This window comes from Denticeps clupeoides, chromosome 15 (genome assembly GCF_900700375.1).
Source record: "Denticeps clupeoides chromosome 15, fDenClu1.1, whole genome shotgun sequence".
NCBI lineage: Eukaryota > Metazoa > Chordata > Actinopteri > Clupeiformes > Denticipitidae > Denticeps > Denticeps clupeoides.
The window spans coordinates 3,230,362-3,252,087 of record NC_041721.1 but is presented as its reverse complement, the minus strand read 5'-3'; the positions used below and the strand labels follow the sequence as shown (position 1 = coordinate 3,252,087).

The window sequence follows — 21,726 nt, the reverse complement described above, 5'->3', positions numbered from 1 at the left end:
TTTGCTGGTATACAGTACAGTGTGTGTATAATGTAGGTATTTCACTAGTATACAGTACAGTGTGTGTATAATGTAGGTATTTCACTGGTATACAGTACAGTGTGTGTATAATGTAGGGGTTTTGCTAGTATACAGTACAGTGTGTGTATAATGTAGGTATTTCACTAGTATACAGTACAGTGTGTGTATAATGTAGGTATTTCACTGGTATACAGTACAGTGTGTGTATAATGTAGGTATTTCACTGGTATACAGTACAGTGTGTGTATAATGTAGGGGTTTTGCTAGTATAAAGACTCAGAAACAGCAGATAATGGAGATGACTGTGTTTGTGGATCGTCTTTGTGTTGCTGTGTCACCTATTCAGGTGAAGTGGGGGTTTCGCCTTTCTCCGGCCACAGAGCCAGTCTGTTGTGGTGTCTGGACGGAGGAAACCCAGTGAGGACAAGATGCGCTGCTGACATCACCGTAGGGATGCCACCTTGGCCTGGCAATGAAACAAACACACGGGTCTCCGAATAAAAAGTAAGAAATAAGGAATGAACCACTTAATAACCATTTTGTTCCTCTTATGACAGAAACAAAAACAGTTTTTTTAATTTTTTTTTTGTTTGTTTTTCTTCAAGGGACACAGAATGTGCCATAGCTGAAGAAGCACCAAGTTACGCGGCTCCTTCAAGCCTTCATGTTACGCCCGGTTGTGCTTGCTGCACCACGTACCATTTCACAGAAGAAGCGTCGTCGTCGTCGTCGTCGTGGGCGACGGTGCGGGGACAGGTGGCGGAGTGCGGAGCCGCGCCTCCACCCGCCGAACGCGGAAGCGGCGACCTCGCTCCTCCGCGGCGGCCGGCGGCGGCATGTGAGCGCCGCAGGTGCCGACATGGGGACTCGGGCGAGGGGGGACGACTTCACCTTCGTCAGCACGGCGGTGAAATATCTGCTCTTCTTCTTCAACGTCGTCTTCTGGGTAGGTGTGCGCAAAAGGTTTCGCTTCGTGGAACTTTTTTTCCCCCCCCGAGGACGGTGCAAACGTGGACAGCAATCAAATAACACTTCAATGCGACGTTGTAAATCGATAATCAATGGATTTTACTGTTATTAACATATTACTGTGGACGTCATCGTTACAGTTAAATTCCAACTGTAGTTGATGTTTCTTCAGACTGTAGTTTATTTTACTTTGATGTTCCTTCATACTGTAGTTTATTGTACTTTGATGTTCCTTCATACTGTACTTTATTGTACTTTGACGTTCCTTCAGACTGTAGTTTATAGTATTTTGATGTTCCTTCATACTGTACTTTATTGTACTTTGACGTTCCTTCATACTGTAGTTTATTGTACTTTGATGTTCCTTCATACTGTACTTTATTGTACTTTGATGTTCCTTCAGGCTGTAGTTTATAGTACTTTGATGTTCCTTCATACTGTACTTTATTGTACTTTGACGTTCCTTCAGACTGTAGTTTATTTTACTTTGATGTTCCTTCATACTGTAGTTTATAGTACTTTGATGTTCCTTCATACTGTACTTTATTGTACTTTGACGTTCCTTCAGACTGTAGTTTATTTTACTTTGATGTTCCTTCATACTGTAGTTTATAGTACTTTGATGTTCCTTCATACTGTACTTTATTGTACTTTGACGTTCCTTCAGACTGTAGTTTATAGTACTTTGACGTTCCTTCAGACTGTAGTTTATAGTACTTTGATGTTCCTTCATACTGTACTTTATTGTACTTTGACGTTCCTTCAGACTGTAGTTTATAGTACTTTGACGTTCCTTCAGACTGTAGTTTATAGTACTTTGATGTTCCTTCATACTGTACTTTATTGTACTTTTATGTTCCTTCAGGCTGTAGTTTATAGTACTTTGACGTTCCTTCATACTGTAGTTTACTGTACTTTGACGCTCCTTCAGACTGCATCTCTCACTACCTCTGATCACCTGTGTACCCTCTCAGATAGACCTGTCGGTACCGACGGGTCCGTCCACGCCAGACCTCGCTGGCCTGGAGATTTCGGACCTAATCCCGCATTCCAGCGTTCAGACCCTTAATCAGCACGAATGTGTGCGTGTTCAGACCCACGAAAACGGCGCTCACGTTATGCCCCGTAATAATCTCTCGTGCTGCGTCGATGGCGAAGTGTCGTAACGCCTGCGGAACGTTGGTCGGGAATATGTCCCAACATGCGTCTGAAAGTATTCGTGTGTTCAGGGCACAATTTCTGCGCTCCACCGTGCGTTTTTCACCATCCAGAAACCACGCCCAGATGAACAGTTTGGCGTAAAAAATGAAAATGAAAAGCTTTACTTTTCAGACGTTGCCTGACTGACGGTGCTAAAGGTTGGAAAAAGGTCAGCTCAGTTGCAGGAACCCGCTTGTGAACTTTAGAAGGTGCCTTTGCCAGTTCACACACAGGGTCCCAGAGACAGGAGATGGCCGAGAAGCCTCCTGCCATTCATTTACATTTACATTTACAGCATTTATCAGACGCCCTTATCCAGAGCGACTTACAATCAGTAGTTACAGGGACAGTCCTCCCCTGGAGACACTCAGGGTTAAGTGTCTTGCTCAGGGACACAATGGTAGTAAGTGGCATTCAAACCCGGGTCTTCTGGTTCATAGGCGAGTGTGTTACCCACTAGGCTACTACCACCTACCACCACACTGTGACGCCCAGCGTGCAGGAAGTGGACAGATCCAGGACGTTTAGTGTGTAACGGCGTGTTGATGTGACCTCTCTCCTTTCTGCCAGGCCATTTCCGTGGTGCTGATATCGATTGGCGTTTATGCCCGAGTGATAAAACATGCAGGTAGGTGTTCTGCAGGGGCGTGACGTGTGTGTGAAATGCGTGCGAGTTGCTGTAGACTCTGTCTGCATCTGCCCTACAGAGACGGCCATGGCCGGCCTGACGGTGGACCCAGCTGTCCTGCTGATGGTCGTGGGGGTCCTCATGTTCCTCCTTACCTTCTGCGGGTGTGTCGGTTCCCTCAGGGAGAACATCTGCCTTCTGCAGACGGTACGTTCCACCATCCAGGAGCGTTCTCTCAGTGGTTTTGTGCAATGGACCAGGGAAGCGTCCTTCTAGAACATCACGTGACTTTTCAGTTGACTTCTTCTGTAAAGAGCTGGATCAACAGAGGCCTATAAAAAAACTATTTTTTTCTCTCACTTCCTCATTTAGTTCTGTATCTGCCTGACCATCATTTTTCTGCTGCAGTTGCTCGCCGGGGTCCTCGGATTCGTTTTCTCAGATAAGGTATCATGTGGTCCACGTTGCTTCTTAGTTGTCCAAAGCTACAAAGGTTTTATGTCATTATTGTTTGATTAACAATTTAATAAAATTAATATTGGAGGAACAAAAACTTTTTTTAAACGCACATATTGCCCTCTGCTGGTTAAAACTGGCAACAAACATGAGCAAAGGAACAAACCCACTACAGTACAGGCCAGAAGGTTGGACACACCTTCTCTTTCATGTGTTTTCTTTATTTTCATGACCATTTACGTTGGTAGATTCTCACTGAAGGCATCAAAACTATGAATGAACACATGTGGAGTTCTGTACTTAACAAAAAAAGGTGAAATAAGTGAAAACATGTTTTATATTCTAGTTTCTTTGCTCTGATTACTGCTTTGAACACTCTTGGCATTCTCTCAATGAGCTTCAAGAGGTCGTCACCTGAAATGCTTCTCCAACAGTCTTGAAGGAGTTCCCAGCTCACCCCAAACCATCTGGATAGGGTTCAGGTCCAGTGACTGTGGAGACCAGGTCTCCACTTTTTGTTAAGTACAGAACTCCACATGTGTTCATTCATAGTTTTGATGCCTTCAGTGAGAATCTACCAACGTAAATGGTCATGAAAGTAAAGAAAACACGTTGAATGAGAAGGTGTGTCCAAACTTTTGGCCTGTAATGTATATGTATCATGAATTTTCTGTCCTCCATTCAAGGCACGAAACAAAGTGAGTCAGCTGATCAATAAAGCCATCGTTCACTACCGCCAGGATATCGATCTACAAAATCTCATTGACTTTGGCCAAAAAGAGGTACGTCTCCTGATGAGGCTCATATATGGAAGTAACTCACAGAAAACATCTGTAGATGACGGGTGTTTCGCAGTTACGATATCACACTCTGCCCTCAGTTCGCCTGCTGTGGGGGCGTGGCCTACACGGACTGGTCCAGGAACATGTACTTCAACTGTACTCCCGACAACCCGAGTAACGAGCGCTGCTCTGTGCCCTACTCCTGCTGCCTGAGGTCCAAGAAAGAGGTCAGTAACATCCTCAGGACCGCTCTGTGGCCACTTTGTTAGGTACATCTAAAGGACACATACTGTGTAAGATAGGTGTACCTAAAAAGTGGCTACTAATTGGTCTTTGTGGGTGTGATGAGGAACACCTATATAAACCCTGACGTGGTGTAAGACGGGGCCCCGTGTCGTGAAGTTCTCGCTTGTGGGTCGCGTGTGAGCTGCTGCTGCTGCTGCTGTGTGCAGGCGGTCATCAACACCATGTGCGGCCAGGGGATGCAGGAGCTGGACTACCTGAAGGCGGGGGTCCACATCCACACGAACGGCTGCATCGACAAACTCGTCAACTGGATCCACAGCAACATGTTTCTGCTGGGGGGCGTCGCCCTGGGCCTGGCCATCCCTCAGGTGGGGGGCCGCCGCATGGACACAATGATAAAATTGGGCAGTGGTGGCCTAGCAGTAAAGGAAGCGGCCCTGTAATCAGGAGGTTGCTTGAACCGCCAAGGTGCCACTGAGCAAAGCACCGTCCCCACACACTGCTCCCCGGGCGCCTGTCATGGCCGCCCACTGCTCACTCAGGGTGATGGGCTAAATGCAGAGGACAAATTTCACTGTGTGCACCGTGTGCTGTGCTGCTGTGTAACACGTGTGACAATCACTTCACTTTACTCTAAATTTACATTTACAGCATTTATCAGACGCCCTTATCCAGAGCGACTTACAATCAGTATTACAGGGACAGTCACCCTGGAGCAATTTTTAGGGTTAAGTGTCTTGCTCAGGGACACAATGGTAGTAAGTGGGATTCGAACCCGGGTCTTCTGGTTCATAGGCGAGTGTGTTACCCACTAGGCTACTACCACCCTAATGTTCCCGACCGACCACAATTTGTAGTTACAGCTGTGTGCATGTGTAAATATGTAAAAAAGTGATTTTTTTCTCTCTCTCTTTTATTCTCTTTTAACAGCTTGTGGGGATTTTCTTGTCTCAGGTCCTCATAAAGCAAATTAAAGATCAGATTGAGCTGCTGACGTACAGCCTGCAACACCGATCAGACCCGCTAGGCTGATGCTGTTGGTAACGAGAAGATCGGCACGATCAGCAACCATGATACGGATTTTCACATGCAGTCTGAGCTTGTGGATTCATTGGCATGGCCATGTGGCATGGCTTGACTCAGGAAACTTGTCCTGGTGTTACTGTTTTATATACCTGCGGTCACTCACCTCTGGTTTTAGAAGGTCACGCAGGAACGATTTTCCGTTTTTTCCATAATGTTCATTTAAAAGCGTCTAAAGGAAGAATACGAATGCGGATGTTTAGAAATGCGCTTTATATTTGCCTTATGTAAATAAATTTATATTATGTAATAAAATATCTCCTGTGAGTAGTTGCAGTTTGTGTGTGTGTGTGGTAGTAGTGTAGTGGGTAACACACTCGCCTATGAACCAGAAGACCCAGGTTCGAGTCCCACTTACTACCATTTTTGACCCCGAGTGTCTCCAGGGGAACTGTCCCTGTAACTACTGATTGTAAGTCGCTCTGGATAAATGTATATTATGTATAATATATATAATATGTATATTATATTATGGGGCAGTGGTGGCCTAGCAGGTAAGGAAGCGGTTCGAATCCCGATCCGCCAAGGTGCCACTGAGCAAAGCACTGTCCCCACACACTGCTCACTAATGATGGGTGAAATGCAGAGGACCAATTTCACTGTGTGCATCGTGTGCTGTGTATCACGTGTGACATTCCCTTCACTTAACCCTGAGTGTCTCCATGGAGGGGGGACTGTCCCTGTAACTACTGATCTGGGTAAATGCTGTAAATGTAAATGATGCTGGACGGAGGAAAGTTCAGGGCTTCATTGTGAGTGAAATAAACTAAAGTAAAACTGTCCGGCCGCGTTTACTTGATAATTATTCGTTAATAAACGGTTATTTGCGGCAGGTGACGAGCGGGAGCATGAAAGCGCGTTAAAAAAAAAAAAAAAAAGCGACCGGGAACGGGGCGCAGGGGGGATGGGCGGCCGCGCACATTCCACCGCGGCCGGAGGAGCGCGGAGCAGCCGGGATCCGGGCTGGAGGGACGGGGAGGAAGTGCCTGGGTCGGATTACGGAGTTTCGGACTTTTTTTTTTCCTCCCTCCCTCCTCCGAGTCGGGAGGTGGGGGATGGTGGATCCGCTCTGATTTCTTCGTGGGAGCCGATCGACCCACCGAACTAAACAAAGACTTTTTCTACCCCTCCTCCTCCTTACTCTTTTTTTAAAATTATTATTATTATTATTATTATTATTTTAAATCTCCTGCTTCTCTGTCGGGAAACTTCGTAGAAAGTTTTGCAGAAAGTTTCGGGAGCGTTCCGGGAGAAGATGAGGCCTCGATGATCCGCACCGCCGCCGGACCGCACCGCGCCGCCTCCCGTGATGTCGCCCCGAGGTCCCGCGGCCCGGGGCCGCTGGGCCCCGGCCCTCCTGTGCGTCTGCGTGTGCGTCTGGCTGCGCGCAGCCGCGGCGCAGAGGAACGAGTCGCTGCCCGGCGACGCCTGCAAGCGGCCGACGGCGTGCGAGGCGCTGAGGTTCCACTCGTGTCTCGGGGCGCCGCTGCCCTACGGCCACACGTCGCTGGTCCTGGCCGAGGACTCCGGCTCCCAGGAGGAGGCTCTGGAGAAGCTGACCATGTGGTCTGGTGAGGTCTCTTTTTTTGTCATTGCGTGCTAGTACGTGTGTGATGGTACTAATTTGCATAATGAGCCATTAACCAGCAGTTTCCTCCACGTTCACACTGGGACCCTAAAAGGACCATGGGACAGTGGTGGACTAGCTTTTATTAAAGCGCCTGTCATGGCTGCCTACTGATTGGTTAAATGCAGAGGACAAATTTCACTGTGTGCACCGTATTCTGTGCTGCTGTGACAATCAGTTCACTTTCACCATCGGGCCGAGACCCGGTCCCCTCACGATGACCTGTGCTGCTCTGGGCCAGTGGTGGCCTAGCGGTTAAGGAAGTGGCCCCGTAATCAGAAGGTTGCCAGTTCGAATCCCGATCCGCCAAGGTGCCACTGAGGTGCCACTGAGTGTCATGGGTTAAATGCAGAGGACACATTTCACTGTGTGCACCATGTGCTGTGCTGCTGTGGATCACAAGTGACAAATCATTTCACCGGTGCCCTCACAACGCTCTCCTCCCGCAGGTCTGAGGAACGCCCCCCGCTGCTGGGCCGTGGTGCAGCCGCTGCTCTGCGCCGTCTACATGCCCAAATGCGACGGCGGGAAGGTGGAGCTGCCCAGCCAGACGCTGTGCCAGGCCACGCGCAAGCCCTGCAGCATCGTGGAGCAGGAGAGGGGCTGGCCGAGCTTCCTCAAGTGCGAGAACGTGGAGCAGTTCCCCAAGGGCTGTGAGGTACCGCGCTCTCCACCCTCCGCGGGGTTCGGAACCGAGGGCCAGCTCGTGCGCCTCCCGCTAAAACCCTCGCACGCGTCCACTTTGCACAAAATCACTCTGCGCTTACTGCTCTTTCTTTTATGGCTCTTTCTCTCTTTCTTTAAACATTGTAAAAACTGTAACTCATTTGCACACCTTCACCCTACTAGTTACACATATTTAATGTTAAAGACGTAAAAGTGTAATACTCGGTTATGTTTGCAATATTTGCATATTGGTTCATTGTTTACTTGCAACATTTGCAATACTGTGGTCTGTAGCAGTTGCAGAAAGCATTTCACTGCACATCATACCGTGTACGACTGTGTATGTGACAGATAAAATTTGAATTTGAATTCTGCGCTCCGTGTCCCCCCAGAGCTCGCTGCAGAAGATCAAGTTCAACACGTCGGGGCAGTGCGAGGCGCCGCTGGTGAAGACGGACAACCAGGCGAGCTGGTACAAGGACGTGGAGGGCTGCGGCATCCAGTGCAACAACCCGCTGTTCACCGAGGACGAGCACTCGGACATGCACGGCTACATCGCCACGTTCGGCTCCGTCACCCTCCTCTGCACCTTCTTCACGCTGGTGAGCGCGAGCGGCTGACGCTCCCACGTTGTGTCTCCGGGAGGTAGAAGGTCCGACGGCGTTTTTCTTTCTTGTTTTTCCCCCCGTGCGCGTCTCAGGCCACGTTCCTCGCCGACTGGAAGAACTCCAACCGCTACCCCGCGGTCATCCTCTTCTACGTCAACGCCTGCTTCTTCGTCGGCAGCATCGGCTGGCTGGCTCAGTTCATGGACGGCGCGCGGGACGAAATCGTTTGCAAGAGCGACAAGACCATGCGCCTCGGGGAGCCGTCGTAAGCGCGAGGCCCGTCGGGGGGGGGGGTCCGCTGCGAAACCACCGTTTTTAACCCTTCTTCCCTGTGTCCAGGTCCACCGAGACGCTGTCCTGCGTCATCATCTTCGTCATCGTCTACTACTCGCTCATGTCCGGCGTCATCTGGTTTGTGATGCTCACCTACGCCTGGCACACCTCTTTCAAGGCCCTGGGCACCACCCAGCAGCCCCTGTCCGGGAAGACGTCCTACTTCCACCTGGTGACCTGGTCCGTCCCCTTCATCCTGACCGTGGCTATACTGGCCATCGCCGAGGTACGAATCGCGTTGGATCACGTTCGATTTTAGAGGTGGTTTTTTTTTTGTAAAAGCCCAACCTCATCGCTCCAGGTGGATGGAGACTCGGTCAGCGGCATCTGCTTCGTCGGCTACAAGAACTACCGGTACCGGGCGGGGTTCGTTCTCGCTCCCATTGGACTTGTGCTGGTCATTGGTGGCTACTTCCTGATACGAGGTGAGCAGCAGGCCGGAAGCGTCCATACTGTACTACTGCACAGTATGGACAACGTCAAACCAAAGTTTCAGCAGGTCAGATATTAGCAAACGGCACAACATGAATGCAAAATCCACAATGGAAGTTCAGGACACCGCATTCATACTTGCACATAATATTTGATATACACTTAAACAACACAATGTGGGGCAGTGGTGGCCTAGCGGTTAAGGAAGCGGCCCCGTAATCAGAAGGTTGCCGGTTCGAATCCCGATCCGCCAAGGTGCCACCAAGCAAAGCACCGTCCCCACACACAGCTCCCCGGGCGCCTGTCATGGCCGCCCACTGCTCACCAAGGGTGATGGTTAAATGCAGAGAACACATTTTGATGTGTCACCATGTGCAGTGCTGCATTATATCACAATGACAATCACTTCACTTTCTTCACAATGTAAATCGATCACACTTCTGTGAATACAAACTGTCCACTTGTTGTGCAAATGGAAATAATTAGCAGGACGTCCCCAATAAAGGTGTGGTCCTGCAGGTGGGGACCACAGACCGCTTCTCAATTCCTATACTTTCTGGCTGATGTTTTGGTCACTTTTGAACGCTGGTGGTGCTTTCATTCTGGTGGTAGGACGAGAAGGAGTCAACATTTACATTTTCAGCAGTTATTAGACGCCTTTATCCAGAGCGACTTACAGTCAGTAGTTACAGGGACAGTCCCCCCCTGGAGACACTCAGTTAAGTGTCTTGCTCAGAGGCACAATGGTAGTATGTGGGGTTGGAACCTGGGTCTTCTGGTCCATGGGCGAGTGTGTTACCTGCTAGGCTACTACCACCCTAGAACCCACACAAGCGGCTCAGGTAGTGCAGCTCATCCAGGATGGCACATCAATGCAAGCTGTGGCAAGAAGGATTGCTGTGCCTGTCAGCGTAGTGTCCAGAGCACGGAGAACAGAAAACAGGTCAGCGTATCGGGAGATGCTGAGGAGGCCGTAGGAGGACAACAGCCCAGAAGCAGGACCTCTAAATCCGCCTTTGTACATGGAGGAACAGGAGGAGCACTGCCAGAGCCCTGCAAAATGACCTCCAGGAGGCCACAAAATGTCTGCTCACCAGGTCAGAAACGGACCCCATGAGGGTGGTATGAGGTCCACAGGTGGGGGATGTGCTTACAGCCCAACACCGTGCGGCATGTTTGGAATTTGCCAGAGAAACACCTAGATTGGCAAATTCACGACTGGCGCCTCATCGGGAGCATAAAAACATTTATTAATGCCTGTCGCAATGAGCAATGTTATTCACTGCGATGTGTTTTATGTAAGGGATAATATCACAAATATACCATATTTGAAATAAGAACGTAGCGTCTGTAACTTCCCTTCTGGCTTTTGCATTTGTGTTGCGGCATAGGGTTTGGTAGTAGCCTAGCGGGTAACACACTCGCCTATGAACCAGAAGACCCAGGTTCAAACCCCACTTACTACCATCGTGTCCCTGAGCAAGACACTTAACCCTGAGTGTCTCCAGGGGGGGGACTGTCCCTGTAACTACTGATTAAAGTCGCTCTGGATAAGGGCCTCTGGCAAATGGCGTAAATGTAAATGCAGTTGTATTCATGTTATGTACAGCTGGTACATCAGCACATCCCATATTCTCACCTTCCTGCAGGGGTCATGACATTGTTCTCCATAAAGAGCAACCACCCCGGACTCCTGAGTGAAAAGGCAGCGAGTAAAATCAACGAGACGATGCTGAGGCTTGGTGAGTCGCTGCTGTGGTACAACACAATGTGCTGCAGCCTGTTTCGGGGCGTTTGCATTGGATTTTAAACCGCTGCCTCCTTCCTTATCAGGTATATTTGGGTTCCTGGCTTTTGGTTTCGTTTTGATTACGTTTGGCTGCCATTTTTACGACTTTTTCAACCAAGCGGAGTGGGAGAGGAGTTTCAGGGACTATGTGCTGTGAGTACCCCTTTCACTCCTTTCGTCTGATACCATGCATAAAACGATGCTCTTCCTGAAGCGGCCGAGCTGCTGTGAGCTCCTCTTGCTGTGGAATGGCTGACGTTGTACATTTTACAAGGGAACCAGTTCATAAGCACCTGCTGCCTTTAGGTGTGAGGCCAACGTGACCATCGCCCATCAGACCAACAGGCCTGCCCCGGAGTGCGTGATCAAGAACCGACCCAGTCTACTGGTGGAGAAGATCAACTTGTTCTCAATGTTTGGCACTGGCATCACCATGAGCACCTGGGTGTGGACCAAAGCCACCATCCTCATCTGGAAACGCACCTGGTGCAAGTAAGAGAGTTTGTGTGAAATCCTGCGTCCTCGGGGGGTTCGAATCCCGAGCCGCCAAGGTGCCACTGAGGTCCCCTTGATGAAGGTCCCGTCCCCACACACTGCTCCCCGGGCGCCTGTCATGGCTGCCCACTGTTCACCAACCGTGATGTGTGCTGTGCTGCTGTGTATCACAATCACTTCACTTAGACTTAGAAGTTATATCTACCTCATATTTTGGGGCAGTGGTGGCCTAGCGGTTAAGCGGCCCCGTAATCAGAAGGTTGCCGGTTCGAATCCCAATCCGCCAAGGTGCTCCCCGGGCGCCTGTCATGGCTGCCCACTGCTCACTCAGGGTGATGGGTTAAATGCAATTTCACTATGTGCACCGTGTGCTGTGCTGCTGTGAATCACAAGTGACAATCACTTCTCTTCATATGTGCAAGGCTGAACTGTTTCCTTTGTAGGATCATTGGACGTAGCGACGACGAACCAAAACGGATAAAAAAAAGTAAAATGATCGCCAAGGCCTTCTCCAAACGGAAAGAGCTCCAGAAGGACCCGGAGAAAGAGCTGTCCTTCAGCATGCACACCGTGTCACACGAGGGCCCTGTCGGTACGTTGAGCTCCCTCTAGTGGACGACACTGGCCTGCCTCATATCGGCGCAGACTGTTAGCAAGTTTCCATTTATGGAGGGCTATGAGGGCCAAAATTAAATATGTAAATAAGGCAATAATTAAACAATAAAATGTCATGAATTATGTGAAATGGGAAATCAAAACATCATTAATGAATTCAATATGACATGAATTTACCAAAACTGGAAATAAAAGTATTGGAATATTTCACAAATTATTTAATTTTGGGACAATTACTTCTATCTGTCAGTCTGACCCATCAAAGTAGTGGGTGGGGAGTAATAATGCTTTTATAATTAATTTGCTGTTTCAAACCATTCATGATACATTTTATTATTATTATACATAATTATTGATGTATTTATCTATGTAATTTTGGCACTGATGGCCCTCCGTACATACAATTCAGTCTCACTGTGATAATGTGCTCCCACTCATTCAGGAACGTCCATCGTAAAAGTGTGAGTTAAATTGTGTGTTTTAATGGCTTTAATGCTTTTTGCAGCTGGTATTAATTTTGAGCTGAATGAGCCATCAATGGACATGTCCTCTGCATGGGCCCAACACGTCACCAAGATGGTGGCTCGAAGAGGTGCTATTTTACCACAGGACATTTCCGTCACTCCCACCGGGACACCAGGTGAGTGTTTTACAACCGCTGAGTGTAGACTGGCTACCCCTGCCTGAATGCAGCCCAAACGTGACAGCGTTTCTTCTCACAGCACCTCCACCCAATGAGGGAAACAACCACCTGTGGATGGTGGAGGCCCAAATTTCTCCAGAGATGATGAAGCGGAAGAAGAAAAAGAAGAAGAAGAAGAAGGTTAATGAGGAACCCGCTGCCCCACTGGAGTACCAAACCCGTGAATTTGGCCGCAGCTCTGTGCCACGCCTCCCCAAACTGCCTGGACACCGGAGCCTGGTGGCCAACCTGAGAGAACAGCATCGGGAAGAGGAGGTTCTGCCAGGTTCCTATCCTGACTTCAGACCCTCGTGCCCCCTGCCATTCCAGAACCAGCACCACGGCCTGGACTTCTTCCCCCCCAACCAACGCAGCAGAGCCTCTGGCCTCAGCGCCCTCACCAGGCCGCCGCAGGACCGCCGCCCTCCACCATGGCTGCAGAATGGGGCCTTCCACTTTTCTACTGAGGTGGAACCTTTCGCAGTGGGTTCTGGGGGAACAAATCAGGTGTCGAATCCTCCGACCAGAAAAAAAGGGGGCAGCCCCATCCACTCCAGGACCAACCTGATGGAGGCGGAGCTTTTGGATGCCGACTCCGATTTCTGAACCGTCTTCTTCTGCAGACTGTAAGCAAAAGTGCTGGATACTTTTAACACTTACAGAGACGCTTGGTTCCTTCCGGTGCTTGCTGTGAGCCTCTGAAATGTGAAGAACAGCTAGAGAGCAGGGAAAAGTGACAGATGGCTGAAGACGTGTCCGTTGGAATGCGGGGATTTTTGGAAAGTCCCACCAGCAGCGGACACATTACAGTGGATACCCAGAAAAATCTGTAGATGGCAACGTGTATACATGGAATTATGACTTTTTATTCACATTGCCTGGTGCAAGCAGTCAGTAACGTTGTTCTTGTCAGAATAGAATCAAATCAACTTCCCGATCAACGTTAATGGAAAAATCATAAAGAAGCTGATGTTTTAGACATTTTTTTAAATATATGTCAGCTTTTTCTGTCATTCTTTGTACATTTTTGTAAATCGTTATTTTTGTACTGTAGTTTACTCCTCCATCACACCTTTATATATTTCTGTATATACTTTTCAGGAGGCTTTTGGTAAAACTTGGTAATATTTTTTTGGTAATGTTTTTGACAGTAATGGTATTGATTATACTTAATCAGTGTTACCTGCATTTGGTTTTCCTGTCGGATTGTTCTCATCCTAGAATCAACCATTTGCACATCCTTCAATGTTTTATCAATGTCAATAGAATATATCCGCGAAACTGTAGTTTTATGGACTTCCACTGAGAATTTAGTGAAAAAGTGTGCAATTAGGAACACAAGTGTGTTGGTGAAAACAGTTTCATGTGAGCAGCAATGAGTAAATAAATCGAGTAAACAAAAGGGTTATTTCTACGTTTTTTTCCCCCACAATGAAAGTAAAAGCTTTAGCTTTAGTGTGCATATACGTATATATTTTTATTTTATGATTGCACTGTGGGGGGTCTGTGCGAAACATTATTTCAATACACGGTATACTGTTGTACTGACAATAAACCAGTCTTGAGTCTTGAATCTTGAGTCGTGGATACGGCGCATGCGCAGTAGCCGTACGCTTTGCACAGTCGAATGAGAGTTCAATAAATGCTCGCCTTGGTGCAGTGAAAAAGGGTCAAAACTCAAAAACCGCGCGAATTTACATCACGAAAGATTCTTATTCGGCTCCTCCGGTTGCTCGAGGTCTTCAGAGGGTGCGACATTTCCCGTGGCAAACGCAAGGCGACACACGCACGCACTACATCTCCCAGAATGCACGGCCGGCCTGCAGAAGAGCGGACCGCGCTGGGACCAGCGGCCGGAGACGCAGCATGTCTTTGTCCGCGGATGCCGAGAGTCGGAGGCGCAGGTCCACAGCGGAAAGTTCAGGTGAACGGAGTGAAGGGGAACCGCGGGATTTGCCGACCCTTTGCCGGCAGACTCGGCGTCAAATGTCGCGCCGCTGAGAGAACTTGTCCCGGAGCGTTTTTAAGCGCAGTTTGGAAACCGGTCGAACCACCAACCGGCTTCCAGTGGCCCTAAAACATAAAAAAAAAAAAAAAATTTGCCGCATCTAGAAAAGAATTTAAGGTCCTTCCTTCACATTTCCAGGCAGCAGTACTTTTATTGTAGAATTCTGGGGGCTTGAATTTGCTCACAAATTCTACTCTAAGCTCTGGGGCAGCATTGTTGTATGACTGTGGAAAGTGCAATTTCGATGGCCGAGGCTTGGCAGTGAACACACACCTTTCCACACATGCTGTGCACTTTGTATTATAAGACGTAAGGTTTGAATATGGAAAAGATCAGTTTGGTGCCATTTTTGTGGCATGTTAAAGTATCCGCCAACGAATTGGCTCTTTTAGAAAGGTTAGATGTCTGTTTTTAATGATGTGGTGTGTTTGTGCATCATTCTGGCAGCTTAAACTCAGCAAAATGCTTCATTTGATTCATGTTAAACTATACCTATAAATACAAACTTTAAATGTTGAAATATTGAAAGGTGAAAACTGAAACGTGTAACAAACCGCTATGTTTCTGCTGTACCAGAAACGTTACCATAAGGGGGAAAAAAAAAGAACCTGTATGCTTAATTTAGAATATATCTATGATATAAAAAATAAAGGTCAGTGACAGTCTAGTAGGAACGATTATTGTGATTTATGGGACTCACTTAAACGTATGATAAAGTTTGTGACTTTGGGACAACTTTTTTTTTTAAAGAAGCCTTGATGTCACGTTCCTAAAGCGTAGATCTATGTCCAGTTGTAGTGTAGATCACAAATTTTGGACATCAATTTTTTGACTCCATATTTGTCTTTTACGTTTGGGAAGGTGTACATTCAACATCAAGCCTCAGTCTTCAGTAATGCTGGGAGTGTGTGAACCTCCCGGAATTCTTTTTCAGCCAAGTCTGAGACGGTCGAGTGGGAGCATTTGGACGCGAACATGAGAGACCGGGTCTGGGCCCAGTTCCACCATCTCTCCTTCATTCTGTCGGGGGCATTTAAGATGTGAATCGTCTTGAGGTTCTCGCACGTGTTTTGTGTGTTTGCAGGTTTTAGTGTTTTTTACATTTACTTCCTTGATGTCCTCTGTCACGTTTCTGTTGTGTGGTGAATAAGCTGTTGTCCTGATGAAGCTTTTAACCAATTTTTTACAAATCTATCTATTCTTTTTTTTTTTTTTTTTTTTTATATCTGTCCCATAGACCCCTTGTTTGACCCTGAGCCAAAAGGTCACCGCCGGGGCTCCCACTGTGACAGACAGTGTGTGACTCACATTCACCCGGATGTGGCAGAGACCCCCTCACCCTGTACATCACACCAGTTCGGAGCGTTCACCCCCAAATGCCTGTCTGCACACAGAGGTTGGTGACACGGGTTCACGCGTGGGATCCGCATTGGACCGCCATTCGTGGTCTTAAACGCTTCCCGTAGACGTGCTCTGAAGATCTCGCGCTCCTCCCAGGTCACTACCACCACTCCTGTTGTCCCGACGAGTTCTGGCAGGAGGGCAGCTGCCAGACAACCCTCCAGGCTGAGAACGAGGTGGAGGCGCACAAGCTGGCCAATAACTACAAGGTGGGTGGGCTTCTGGGAGGTGGCCGCTCTGCTCCTTTTAACTGTTTAAATGTATGGCGTTAGACGTCCTTATCCTGAGCACCTTCCAATCGTGGACCGTCCCCCAGGAGACACTCAGGGTTGTGTGTTGTGTTGCTCGCTAGGCTGCTACCACCCTTGTAGTTAAACATCTGCATTTTCATTTCAGTTTGGTTTCAAGAAATGGAAGAGTCATGTGACGGAGCGTCCCATTGAGGACCGTTCAGATGTGATCAGGGAGCTCTACTCCGAACTGAACTTTGTGAAACCGTTCACAGGTGCGTGATGGGGTCTCTCCGGCTTTTCTGTGGAAGACCAGCTAATTGCCGACAGGGTTTTTGTCCCCGTCCGCAGGCTCGCTGGTCTCCGTTGGAAATGTGATGTACGTCTTCCTGTTTGGCTGGTGGGTTTCATTGTTCTACCTCCTGGTCAGCGTTGTCATGTTTCTCACGGCCGTCGGGGTTCCCTACGGTACGTGCCGAGGTTCTGGGTCGTGTTGAGTGCAGTTCTTCCGTCTCGACATCAGTTGAGAGAATTTTCTTTCTCGTAGGCAAACTCTGCTGGAATCTGTCCTGCTATTTTATGTGGCCATTTGGGAAGGCCATGCAGAAGGTAGGAGCACCACCAGGACAACAGTCGCAGTAGTGCTGCGTTTGTCATCAGCGTCATCCATCCATCTTTTCTCTTTCTTCTCCTTGTAGACCAGTAGCCTCGTTCGGAGATGCTGTTTAAAGTTTCCCGATTGCGAGGCCATCCCCGAGGAGTCGTCCCCCCTGCTGCAATCGTCTCATTCTTCTACGGTCGAGATGCCCTCCCAGCCACCGCCTCCTCCCCCTCCACCACCGCCACCAAGCCCGAAAGCCAAATACTGGGTGAGAGCAGCTGAAGCTTCATCATTTCAGTCTCAGGACCGTGGCAGTTCCTTTTTGAAGATGCAGGATTTATGAGTTCTGATGTTGGTCTCCAGTGTCGGGTCAGCACCTACGTATGGCTGCTGCTTGGCTTCCCGGTGATGGCTGTCATCCATTGCCTGGCCTGCTTTTTGTCCTGGATCCTGGTCTTCTCCATCCCTGTGGCCAAGATAAACAGCAGGACCCTGATGACCATTCTGCTCATGCCCCCGGAGGAGGTGCACATTCGCCCTTTAAAAAAGGTACGGCGTGGCTTCGGCCTGTGCGTCGCAGTCTCCGTTTTTACAGGAACGAGTGGTGTCCCCCTTGTGACCATATTGTTTTCTGTTGAAGCATCAGGGCTGTGAGACACGGGTTCTCCTGTGCTGCTACCGTGCCTTCAACCTGAACTACTACAAGTACACGGTAGATGGCATCAACGTATTTGCAGTTAGTATCCTTTTACAAAAAGACTCCTGGTTTGCTTTAATCTACTGAGAAGAAGAAGAAGAATCTTAAACCAACTAGTTCCCTTAATGCTGCTTCTAGACCTCTTGCCAATGGTGATCATCACCCTGGTAATCGGTTATGCAGACAGAGATAACCACTTTGTCAACTCGGAGGTGAAGTTCGCTACAGCCATCTGTTCCATCATCCCCCTGTCTTATTATATTGGCATGGGAATTGCCAGGTGATCTTCCACGTCCAAACATCCATGTACACAGATCAGCCATAACACGATGACCAAATATTGTCCCGACCTGTCGAGGCGTGGGCTGCACGAGAAGGTGTCTGGTACCAAGCAATAAGCAGCAAGGTGGTGCGTCTGAATATTCGCATGATGTAAAAGAAAAGGGGACCCATCAGACAAGGACACAGAGCAGTTCTGATGCTTTTGGTGCCTGGACTGGTCTATAGCCACACAGCCCCGTACACGAATAGCAACTCCCCTATTGGACCATACAGGCCAGTCTGTGGTCATTTACATTTACAGCATTTACCAGACGCCCTTATCCAGAGCGCCTTACAATCAGTAGTTACAGGGACAGTCCCCCCCTGGAGACACTCAGGGTTAAGGGTCTTGCTCAGGGACACAATGGTAGTAAGCGGGGTTTGAACCTGGGTCTTCTGGTTCATAGGCGAGTGTGTTACCCACTAGGCTACTAGCACCCTGCGGTCCACCCTGCTGTGACCAGTTTGGTTACTGACCAGTTTATCTGCGTCACCAGTCATGCTTGTCCGGCACCATCTTGCCGGTTGTAATGTGAAGGTTGATTGGTGTAAACGCCTTGAAGCACGGCCCTGACGGACTCGGTGTGTTCCGTAGCATCTCTGCGCAGAGTAACTTTGCGGTGGGCGCCGTGGTGAACGCCACATTCGGCTCGATGATAGAGATGACCTTCTACTTCACCGCCCTTCTCCGGGGCCACCAGGCCAAAAACAAGTGTTACGAGGAGATTGTCAAGTCTGCGCTGGCTGGAACTCTGTTGGGCTGCACACTTTTTGTTCCGGTGAGGCAACACACACACTCACACTCATTTGGTTCTGGTTTTTTTAGAAGGTGCAGCCAATTGTTCAGACATTTTTAGCTGTAAGCCGTGATTGAAGGAAACTATATAGAAGATTTGTCTGTTCCACGTGTCTTAAAACTAGTTGGTATTTATATGTTTTAATATGAAAAGAACTTAGTAAAGCCTATTAAACAGGGCTGTGTATTGGCAAGGATCTCACAATATGACACTATTATATCACAATATATTGTACATATTGCTATTATTCTACAGTTCACTGAAAATGTAAACACAGAGCTGATATACAAGATGCTGTGTAAGATATGGGTGGATCACATTACATTAATAATTCAGCCAAGACAACGCAACTCTGAACTGAATTTTGGACTAAATTGGTGTCCCTGTATCGATACCGTATCACCACGTAAAAGATCAGGATATATTGCTGTATCGATATTTTCTAACACCACTACTATTAAGTAGTAGTAGTAGTAATAATGATAATGGTACATAACCTCGCTGCGCACCCCCCTTCTTACACGCGTCGTTGCTGTAGTAATAAATTGGGGTAAAAAGCCATGTGAGGCTGATGGCCAATCTTTCTTTCTTAGGTTCTTGGTCCACGGCTGAACTTTTTTTTCCGTTTTGCTGCCATATTTGCCCATGTTTGTCTCAGGGTTTGTCGATGATCGTCGGAGGCTTTAAGCACAGGGAGCAGCACTTCAACAGCCGCTCAGCAGGAGTCGGCTCCGCCCTCCTCTTTATTTCAGTGGGAGGTGAGATGGCCCGATGTCTACATCGTTCTGGAACGGGGGACTTTTTTTTTTTTTTTAAGGTAGATGACACCATGTGTCCTGTATCCCCTGATTCAGGTGCCTTCACCCCAACCCTTTTCTCCAAGGCTTATGGGAACCTGGTGTGTGAAGGCTGCAACTTTGGGAACTCGACTGGCCCCTTCATCTGCAAAAACTGCCACCATGACCTTGTATGTCCAATAGTAGGGCTCTCCAAACCTGAAGGCACCAGCCCTGCACAGATAAGTTCTTCCCCAGATCCATCAAACCTGATTCAACTCTAGAACTCTGTTCTGACAGAAAGATGGAATCAGGTTTTTTTTTAATGGGGGTCAGAATGTGCAGGACAAGTGGCCTCCAGGATGAGGGTCTTATGGTTTTTCTTTTGGGGGAAAACAATCCACTAACCTGCTCCACCCCCACAGATCCAGAGTAACTGGGCCTTGTATCACAGTCATATTGAGTAAGTACATCTCCTGCACCCTTCTTCTGACCAGTCTATGGTTGCATCTGATGCCTGACCTGCTGCCTCTGAAGGCCTCTGGTTTACGTCGTGTCCATACTGTTGCCACTGGCGTACATCATCGGCCTCATCTTCACGCTGAAGACCCACACCCACATCTACGACGTCCACATCAGCGGCGCCCACGGCCACAGCCACGTCCCCGCCCATGGGCCCGGTGTGTGTCCTGCTGTGTCACCCTGCTCTCTGGAGTATGGTGACCGCTTCTGACTGAATGTTCTTCTGCAGCAATGGTGCATTGGTCCAAGTGGAGAGCGTTGGGAGTTCTGATCCTGGCCACCATCCTGATGGCCGCCTGTGCTGACCTGACAACGGAGCACATCAAACCCATTATCTCCCATTCCAACGTCTCTCAGGTGGGAGCAACGGAGGCCTCGGACAGAACAAGATGTAAAGTCCACGTTCCACACTGAATAAACCAGGAGATGAACTGTGCTTCTGCTCCTGCAGTACTTCATTGGTGTAACGGTGCTGGCGATGGTTCCTGAACTTCCGGAGATCATCAACGGCATCCAGTTCGCCCTGCAGAACAACATGAGCCTCAGGTGATGGCCGGTGGCGTCCCGGAGTGCACCGCTTGCGTCTTCACGTGAACTGACGTTGATCTCTCACGTGTCTCTGCTTTAGCCTGGAGGTGGGAAGCTGCATTGCTGTACAAGTGTGTATGCTCCAGATCCCCCTGCTCATCTTATTCAATGCGTTTTACGTGAGTTTCTGTCGTTTCTCATTCCAGCCGCTGCACTGTACGAGGCCCGGAAGGCCGCAGTGGAATTTATGTCTAGTTTAGTTCAGTTGGGCGTGCTTTTTGTCTTTAGGATGTAGGATTTGCGCTCATCTTCAGCGACCTGCACCTCTGGGCCAGCTTGTTCAGCGTGGTGCTGGTGAACTACATCTTCATGGATGGAAAGTCTGACTATTTCCAAGGTGAGGTTTCATTTGCACACCCACACCCGCAGGTGTGTGAGAATGTTCATGGTATTTGACCGGACCTGTGTGTGTCTTGTGCAGGCACTGCGTTGGTGGTGGTCTACCTGGTGTTTCTGGCTTTGTACTTTTTTGCTCCATCTCCTGAAGGCTGCTGAACCTGAACCCCCCCTCTGAAGTCATGTGACCCCCCGATTTAAAGTGGAACTGAAGTGCTTGGTGCACTTCAGTATAAAGTATTGTGCTCCCTCGTTCTAGTTTCAGGACCTTTATTATTTTTGTATGTATTTGGGAATCAAATAATAAAAAAAGATGCTTTCAGATTTCCTAACAAAGATGGTTTGGGAATTTAATTACTAGTTGCTCTGTGTTGTGTTGTATTTTTGTCATTAAATTTTGTCGTCAGTGTTGATCAGTGGCTTGTTTTCATTTTGCTAAAGCGAGTAGCGTGATGTCAGCGTGTGTATATGTTCTGTAATGCTTCTGTAATGTTTGCATCGTCTGGCTGAGTATGGATTCAGCAGGAAACGTGCATGCAACATTCCACACGAATGACCTTCTTGCATATATATATATATATATATATAAAACTGCCTACTGGAATGGACTCAACACCCCCCCCCCCCACACACACACACACACACACACACACAATAAGAGTTGAGAATTGCAACCTGCCTTTTATGTATTTATTTGGCCCACAGTTGCTGCCGACGTTGATTTTTCACGTTAACAGCAGTTTGTTATTCACCACTTTGAACGGGTGACGTCATATGTTGCCAAACTAGATTATGGGGTTATCGACCGCTTCGCATG

The 21,726-nt window shown here is 48.3% G+C and overlaps 3 protein-coding genes across 4 annotated transcripts; all 3 read left to right on the top strand.

Annotated features, from left to right (window-relative positions):
• The first annotated feature begins 702 nt into the window (after positions 1–702).
• tspan33a (tetraspanin 33a) lies at positions 703–5,652 on the top strand. Of its 2 annotated transcripts, none has more exons than XM_028954900.1 (8): positions 703–967; positions 2,761–2,818; positions 2,898–3,025; positions 3,191–3,265; positions 3,961–4,056; positions 4,155–4,283; positions 4,509–4,670; positions 5,233–5,652. In XM_028954900.1, exons 1-8 carry the CDS (start codon positions 881–883, stop codon positions 5,332–5,334), a joined length of 837 nt encoding a protein of 278 aa, XP_028810733.1. In that variant the 5' UTR covers positions 703–880; the 3' UTR covers positions 5,335–5,652. The 2 variants fall into 2 exon arrangements, with proteins under 2 accessions (XP_028810733.1, XP_028810734.1); XM_028954901.1 differs by having other exon boundaries at positions 704–967; positions 3,227–3,265.
• A 751-nt stretch (positions 5,653–6,403) lies between these two features.
• smo (smoothened, frizzled class receptor) lies at positions 6,404–14,205 on the top strand. The gene is made up of 12 exons (XM_028954827.1): positions 6,404–6,956; positions 7,462–7,670; positions 8,071–8,280; positions 8,379–8,551; positions 8,626–8,845; positions 8,921–9,044; positions 10,701–10,793; positions 10,885–10,993; positions 11,147–11,332; positions 11,779–11,927; positions 12,456–12,590; positions 12,673–14,205. The coding sequence occupies exons 1-12, from the start codon at positions 6,695–6,697 to the stop codon at positions 13,236–13,238; spliced, it is 2,436 nt and encodes an 811-aa protein (XP_028810660.1). The 5' UTR covers positions 6,404–6,694; the 3' UTR covers positions 13,239–14,205.
• A 249-nt stretch (positions 14,206–14,454) lies between these two features.
• Positions 14,455–21,103, top strand: cax1 (cation/H+ exchanger protein 1). Its single transcript, XM_028955068.1, has 20 exons — positions 14,455–14,556; positions 15,878–16,036; positions 16,138–16,250; positions 16,438–16,546; positions 16,623–16,739; positions 16,819–16,880; positions 16,970–17,140; positions 17,236–17,421; positions 17,513–17,612; positions 17,708–17,849; positions 18,486–18,669; positions 19,346–19,445; positions 19,542–19,654; positions 19,889–19,926; positions 20,001–20,143; positions 20,215–20,342; positions 20,437–20,531; positions 20,614–20,692; positions 20,802–20,910; positions 20,995–21,103. The coding sequence occupies exons 1-20, from the start codon at positions 14,499–14,501 to the stop codon at positions 21,066–21,068; spliced, it is 2,280 nt and encodes a 759-aa protein (XP_028810901.1). The 5' UTR covers positions 14,455–14,498; the 3' UTR covers positions 21,069–21,103.
• Positions 21,104–21,726: the final 623 nt, after the last annotated feature.

Excerpts from the sequence above, each read along its gene's own strand:
- smo (XM_028954827.1), top strand. The coding sequence starts at position 6,695 with ATGTCGCCCCGAGGTCCCGCGGCCCGGGGCCGCTGGGCCCCGGCCCTC. Across the intron at positions 7,671-8,070 it reads AGTTCCCCAAGGGCTGTGAG|AGCTCGCTGCAGAAGATCAA; the intron begins GTACCGCGCTCT and ends GTGTCCCCCCAG. Across the intron at positions 9,045-10,700 it reads TGGCTACTTCCTGATACGAG|GGGTCATGACATTGTTCTCC; the intron begins GTGAGCAGCAGG and ends ACCTTCCTGCAG.
- tspan33a (XM_028954900.1), top strand. The coding sequence starts at position 881 with ATGGGGACTCGGGCGAGGGGGGACGACTTCACCTTCGTCAGCACGGCG. Across the intron at positions 3,266-3,960 it reads GATTCGTTTTCTCAGATAAG|GCACGAAACAAAGTGAGTCA; the intron begins GTATCATGTGGT and ends CCTCCATTCAAG. Across the intron at positions 4,057-4,154 it reads TTGACTTTGGCCAAAAAGAG|TTCGCCTGCTGTGGGGGCGT; the intron begins GTACGTCTCCTG and ends CTCTGCCCTCAG.
- cax1 (XM_028955068.1), top strand. The coding sequence starts at position 14,499 with ATGTCTTTGTCCGCGGATGCCGAGAGTCGGAGGCGCAGGTCCACAGCG. Across the intron at positions 17,141-17,235 it reads GCCCGAAAGCCAAATACTGG|TGTCGGGTCAGCACCTACGT; the intron begins GTGAGAGCAGCT and ends GTTGGTCTCCAG. Across the intron at positions 17,422-17,512 it reads ACATTCGCCCTTTAAAAAAG|CATCAGGGCTGTGAGACACG; the intron begins GTACGGCGTGGC and ends TTTCTGTTGAAG.